Source organism: Vanellus vanellus (genome assembly GCF_965231255.1).
Source record: "Vanellus vanellus genome assembly, chromosome: 22".
NCBI classification, from domain to species: Eukaryota; Metazoa; Chordata; class Aves; order Charadriiformes; family Charadriidae; genus Vanellus; species Vanellus vanellus.
Genome location: NC_138927.1, coordinates 730,614 through 737,435, shown reverse-complemented (window position 1 = coordinate 737,435; position 6,822 = coordinate 730,614). Strand labels below are relative to the sequence as shown.

The 6,822-nt window shown below is 53.3% G+C and overlaps 1 protein-coding gene across 1 annotated transcript; it reads left to right on the top strand.

Moving 5' to 3' along the window:
* The first annotated feature begins 563 nt into the window (after nt 1-563).
* CITED4 (Cbp/p300 interacting transactivator with Glu/Asp rich carboxy-terminal domain 4) lies at nt 564-2,765 on the top strand. Its single transcript, XM_082494173.1, has 2 exons — nt 564-621; nt 876-2,765. The coding sequence occupies exon 2, from the start codon at nt 887-889 to the stop codon at nt 1,499-1,501; it is 615 nt and encodes a 204-aa protein (XP_082350299.1). The 5' UTR covers nt 564-621; nt 876-886; the 3' UTR covers nt 1,502-2,765.
* Nucleotides 2,766-6,822: the final 4,057 nt, after the last annotated feature.

The window sequence follows — 6,822 nt, the reverse complement described above, 5'->3', positions numbered from 1 at the left end:
CAGGACAGATCATGCACCATCTGTGGGGATGGTAACAGCAGGCAGCATGGCTGCACCTTGGCATCCTGTTTGGGAAAAGAGTGTGCACTGCGGGCACCTTGCTCCCAGCAGGGTATAGGTGGGAAACTGGGGTCACTGGGCTGGGGCCTTGGATGCCGTCCATTCCTTTCCTCCCCAGCCTGCCCAAGGTGCCTGCACCTCAGATCCAAGGGGAGAGCGCCCGATCCTAAAGCCCTGATAGTGAGGATTTGCCAACACCAGTGCTCTACGTGCTGGAGGCACCCAGTCCCCTTCAAGCTGGGCCGTGTCGTGACAACGGGGCGTGTTGCGAACAGGGCTCGGAGAGCCCCACCAGCAGCCGTGCCGTGCCGTGCCGTGCCGGGCGCCAGCCCGCCACCCGGGGAAGCGGCCGGGCCATTGTGCCTCCCGCCCGCCCCGTCGGGGGCCGGCAGCACCGGGCCGCGCTCCAATGGGCGGCGGGGGGCCGGGCCGGGAGCCCGCCCCCGCCCCGTCCCTATAAGTGCCGGCAGCGCGGCGCCCCGCAGACGGCGATCCGAGCCGAGCCGAGCCAGCGCGGCGCTGCTGGTGCGCGGACCCGCTGCCCGCCGGAGCCCCCGATCGGTGCGTACCCGCGCGGGCAGAGCGCGGCTCCCCGGGGCGGCGGCGGGGCGGTGCGCGGGGGCGCCGCGGTGCGCGCCGCGCCGAGCTTTGTCCGCCGGCGGCGGGCGGGCGGGCGGCAGCGCGGTTCCCAGGGCGGGTGCAGCGCGGTGCCTTCCTCCCGGGGCGAAGGTGGGGGTGCTCCGTGATCCTCGGGTGGGAGTGGGAAGCGGTGCTGTCGCGGGGAGCCTTGCCCTGAGCCGTGTGTCGCCTTGCAGGGGCTGGAGCCATGGCTGAGCACATGATGATGTCCATGAGCCACGGTGGCACCGGGCTGCAGAGCTACCGCATGGGGGTGAGTGGGCTGCAGGGACCCCCGCAGCACGGGCAGCATGTGCTGAGGACACTGCCTGCCGCCGGTCAGATGATGCCCTACGGAGGGGCTGGCATGGATGGTGCAATGAGGCCGAGACCCAACCTCAGCGGACAGATGGGCCACCACCAGATGCAGAATGCGATGATGTTCAATGGCCCGAGTCAGCAGCAGCAGTACATGGGGCCGGTGGGCACCCAGCAGCTAATGGCTAGCATGCACCTACAAAAACTCAACACCCAGTACCAGGGTCACCCGCTGGGTATGAGCAATGGGCCCATGGGAGCTGGTGCCCAGCAGTACAGAGTGGGGCCAAGCCAGCACCCAGGCATGCAGCACATGCCCTCACCAGCGCTGACCTTGAACGTTATGGACACTGATCTCATAGATGAGGAGGTCTTGACATCCCTTGTCCTGGAACTGGGGTTGGACCGGATTCAGGAGCTGCCAGAGCTATTCTTGGGACAGAACGAGTTCGACTTCATTTCAGACTTTGTTAGCAAACAGCAACCCAGTGCCATCAGCTGTTGAGGGGCTTTGAGCTCCTCCTTGTGTCTTGGTGGTTTTGAGTTTGTTTCCAACTTCCTTCTCCACCTGCCATCCTCCTCCCTTCCCCTGCCTTGCCCTCTCCTGGATTCCTGACCTCCCCAAAGAGACAATCACGGACACTGGCTTGCAATGGATTGCTTTTTCTCTTCTGCGTGGTTTTTCATTTGGGAGTTCCTGGGGAGGGGGCGTGTACCCCAAAGAGAGAGCAGATCAAGAGCTCTTGCTGTAGAGCTGCCTCTAAATGGCATTAACAGGATTTCTGGCTTAAGTAGAAATAATGGACTTACGACTTTCCACAACTAGGCTTTGAGCTCAGGAAGCAATGGGCAGCTGGCAGCCCTGCCGGTGGCTGGATTTGCTCAAGGATTCTGTGGTGCCAGCGAAGTTAAGGATCCCCTGAGAGAGGATTGTCTCCCTGGTGCATGGTTTGAACCAGTTTACCCTTGCAGATATGGGTGGGGTTAGATATTTGTTGGGACTTTTTACTGTGACAGTAAATAGGTCTTCAGTCTTGTCTGTTCAGCTCAGGAAGGGGCACTTCCCCTCCAGCAGTCTTTTTTTTTTTTTTTTTTTTTTTTTAACTGGCTGAGCAAAATAAAGTATGCCTTGGGGAAGGGTGTGCGTATGTACTTAAATGTTCATTTCTGTGGAACTTAGGATCTCGGAGCTAATCAACTGTAAAATTTACAAAGTGTTTGAGGCTGATTCAGGCATAAGGCTTAAAGCTGCAGTCTAGCTCCACTTTTTTCCACCTCTGAAACCAAATAAAGACCACGTAACTGTATATTCAAGATCTAATCTTATTTATTTTCCTATGATTATTTATTTGCAAGGGCTTCTTTTGTCATTTGGCTTTGGGACTGCTGGGAAGGATGCATGGAGAGTACTGCAGCTTTAAGATGCTGGCTTCCAAAAAAAAAAAAAAAGGCTGGGATAGTTTTCAAGCTACTTTGCAGATAGTGACTTCAACCCGAGATCTTTACACTGAACGCATAGGACTGTAAATCCAACACCTTTCTGAATGTGATAAAGATGACTCGATTTCTAATTCCCTTACTCAGAAAAGGTTAAATGTGAAAGCCAGTGGGGTTTTGTTTCCTCTGCTGTCTCTTGTTTCCAGGCTCTGTGGAAAGCTCCTGTTAACTCCTAGTTGCTGCTGCCCCCTGCTGCTGACAGCTCCTGGCAGCTGTCGCTCAACACCCAAGTGAGAATGTACAGATGAATTTGCAAATAAAAGCCGAAATATCTCCAGTGTGCATTTGTTTAGTGCTCATCTCTGGCCCGGGAGCAGTGCAGCGTCGAGCACTGGGGAGAAGCTCTTTCTTCGCTCCCAGCGGTGGGCTGTGGATCCGGTCGCTAGCGTCCCCCCACCTGACACCAGAGTTGTAAGGGTTGTGTTTGTAGTTTAATGCTTGGATTAAGTCAATCCTCAAAGTGTGGCTGGGAGGATGAGATGCTCCTTCTCTGTACTGAGGGCAAATTGCGAAGGCGGATGGTGCTGCCCGGTTGCAGAGTGGCTGCTGTTGCTTGCAGCCCTGCTGCTGGCTGACCCAAGGCGCTCCGGCAAGTGCCTGGTGACTCCTTACACTTCTTTCTGATGGAGTGCCGCTCCGACAGCTGGGTTGCAGCTCTGCTAGGAGCTTTCTGCTGCAGTTTTCTGTTCCATGAAGGCTTTAAAAACCACAGCAGCCTTTGATCTCCTGCTCTTCCAGAGCTTAAGCTGTTGGGGTTTGTTGGTTTTTTGGTGTTATGTTTTTTTTTTTTTTTTTTTTTAGGGTTCCCAGCCAGTCCTTGTGCAGAATCCAGGAATATTCCAGTGTGCCTCTGCCCTATAGCTACAGGGCTCTGGATGCTGGTGTTGGAGTGGCTGGATCACTTTGACCGCAATTTGGATTGCCTGTCAGTGTCCCCTGGCCTTGTTCCTTGCACGACTCAAGAGTTAAAGCCCTGTCCTGTCCTTTTGGTGGTTATGCCCGTGCAGTCTGGAGGGCTGGTCAAAACGTGAACGGCAGGGCTGGTGTAGCAGGTGGGCGAGCTCTGCTCGGGCCGTCAGCTCTACGGTGGTGGGCGGTTTGAGACCTGGAAGAGCTTTGCTTTCTCTGTGCATCTGCAGAACAGCAGATGGCTGGGTCAGCAGGTTGTAGGTAAGCAGCGAGGAGTTGGTAACTGCATTTATTCCTCGGAGTGTAAGTAGTTGAACCCCAAAATAAACAGGCACGTTCTTGGCTGTCAGTTGCGGGGGGAGCGGGCTGTGAGACACGCCACTGTGGTCTACGGTGTCCCCACTACAAGTGGGTAGTGATGGCCAGCCCACAGACCAGGATTGCCAACTTCAGCAATTTCTGCAGAGGTTTAACAGGAACATCTTTTTCCGTAAGAAGCACTTGGCATTTGAGGCAAACTGGACAGAGGAACATGTCTGTATGTCCTCTTGGAGGGCTGTGCAGTGCACTGGGAAAGGGGCTGTTAAGTCAGAGCAGGGGAAGTGATATTACCGGAGATGTGGAGTGACTGCAGGGTCCCGGTCAGGATTTTCTTGGGAGTCTGTCCTACCATGCTCAATGGAGATTATTTCAATGTCAGCTGTCATACGAATGCAAACTTCAGAGCAGGAATTAACTCCTCAGGTGTGTTACCTCTTCATCTCCCCAAAAGATACTGTTAACTGTGGTCAGCCTCTATGATTTCCCAGATAACCCAGGCCAAAAGCATTTATGATTTCTGCTACAGGCCTATTGCTTCTGGCTGGGTTACACAGGATGAGTCCAGCCATCGCCTCCTTTCTAATGCCGCCTTGGTTTAGGTGCGGTTTGGACCGCCCTTCTTCATGCTGCCTGCTTGTGTGCCTGGCACGAAGGCACACAGGACCGCAGCACGAGTTGCAGCCTGGATGGCTCCAGTTCTCCCTCTCCACTCTGCTTTACGGTACAGCCTGTCTGTCCAGGTCCCCCGGCAGGGTGGCTGGCACCACGCAGTGGGCAGAGGTGCCAGGTGGCATAATGGGGAGACCCAGTTACCTGGGTCCGCAGATGAGTTTCTCGAAGTCAACCAAGATCACCAAAAATACAACGGTGCTGAACTCGGCTTTTTCCATCTAGCTGGCGCTGACCTCTTCATCCAGCAGCAGGCGGGAGGGCAGCAGGGCGATGCTCCAAAGCACCACTATCTGCAGGGGCCGACAGGCACTGCAGAGCACTGCAAAAGGTCGCTGAATGACAGTGCCAATCAGTTTGGGAGCTTTGAGGACATAAGTGAACTCACGTGGAGAGTGTGTTTACAGACAGCTGCTGGGAAGCACCTCTCCTCTGACATACTGGGAGTCCGTCTTCTATGCTGGGGAAGAAGGAAGGTTCTCCTGCCCCACTGCCTCGTCCAGACAGGATCGCTGGGACACAACCACCCGGTCCCCTCACCTCGGCTGGATCCTCTCCTAACAGATTTTGTAGCTATTCTTGTGAAGACCAGGTCTTGAGTCAGCCTCGGGAGCCGCACGTGTGAGTGTGAAAGTACAGAAAGACAAGGCGTTTCTCTACATCCCTGTCTTTGACCACGTGCGCTCTCAAGGTGATGAAGTTTGCTGATAGCGCTTGCTGATTCAGAGTAGCAAAGATGAAAGTCCAGTGCAAAGAGCTGGTGAAGGAGCTGCTAATAGCAAGTGACTGGGCAATAAGATGAGCGATGAGTGGTAAATATGAAATGCTGGGTGTAGGGTTGATCTTTCTTGACTCCACACAGAGTGCTGTGCTCTAAACTAGCTGCAGCCACTCAGGAAAAATTACATGAATGAATGTTCCTATGAAAAATCTCAGCTTGCCTTCCAGGAGGAGCCAGACACACAACGGGAAGGTTAGAAATCATTAGGAGAGGAATAGAAAGCAGAATCAAACAGTGAATGCCCTACAGTATCAACACACAACTCAGCTGCATCCTGTGCACCGCCTGTGCTAGAGAATTGTCCAAAATTCTGGTCTGTGCATCGGAAAAATTATAATATAAAACTACAGAAAGAGGAAACAGCTGAGGCAGAGTAATGTTTCTCAAAAGAAGCCACAAAATAGAGTGGGACTTCTCAGTAAGGAAGGGGAAGGCTGAGTAACAGAAGTTTATAAAGTAAGTGAAAGGGGAAGGTGACTAGGGAATTATTTTCCCCAGGTGTAATGGAAGATACCTGTTGGTCTCTACAAATTTAGGTGGCAGGGGCTGGGTTCAAACCCAAGTGAACAGAGGTATCTCTGCATGCAAGGTGTGGCTCAAACAGTGAAGCTCTTTCTGACAGCATGGGAGGTACAGGAGCAGTTGTGGACGTACATGAACTCTTCTGTATGACCAAAAAGCCAGTTGACTGCTATGGACTGTTAAGAGCAGACCGGAGAACACAACAGAGGCCATCGCTGTATGCCACTGTGTGGTTCACTTCCAACCTGGACACTGTAATATCGCTGTCCTACCATCTTCCTGACCCAGAGAGGATGCGGTGGAAATTGTAAAGGTTTACAGGAGGGCAAGCAGGATGATCAAAGTTGTGGGGCAGCCTCTGTCTGATGCCCCACTAACTCTTCAGAAAGTATCTGAGAAGGGATGCATTTGTTCAGTCTTCTTCCCATGCAAGCAATAAGGCATCAAAGGAGACTGGCGAGTTGCAGGTTCAAAGCAAGTTAAAGGAGGTGGGGTTTCCTACAATGAAAGGTTGAGCTGTGGAACTGCCCTCCACAAGATGATGTGGATATGTGAGGTGTCTGAGGGATGGCCAAGCAAGTACCTGGAAGAGAAATCCATGAAGGTCTGTAAGCACATAAAAATGACATCTGGCTTAGGAGGTTGCAAGAGCAACGGAGTTAGGGGCTGGAAAACTGGCCAAGCGTGCAGTATCATGCATGCTTGCCTTGTGCTTGTGTTTTGCTGAAGGCATCTACTGAGGGCAGTGTTAGAGGCACAATATGAAACTGTCAGGTCTGACCCAGGACACCTCTTACGCTGGCAGGATGTGATAGGTGCTGAGACACGTGGCTTTAAAAAGCAGATTGACAAAAGACCTGGGAAAAAAAAATTCCACCCTCATAAAAAGATCCTGAGTCAGGAAGTCTTTGAGCCACAGGTCATTCCATGCTGGAGAGTGAGCCTGGGAAGGACCACAGCAAGTGTGCCAGCATCCCTTTTGCCCGAGGCACTACTGTCACACACAGGTCAAGGCAGTGCTGTGCACCCCAGGAACCTGTGGTCTGACCAAGCCTGGGGGTTACCCATCTGCGTGTGTACCCAACCTCATTGGCAATAACTGGACATTTGGGCATGAGCCAGAATAA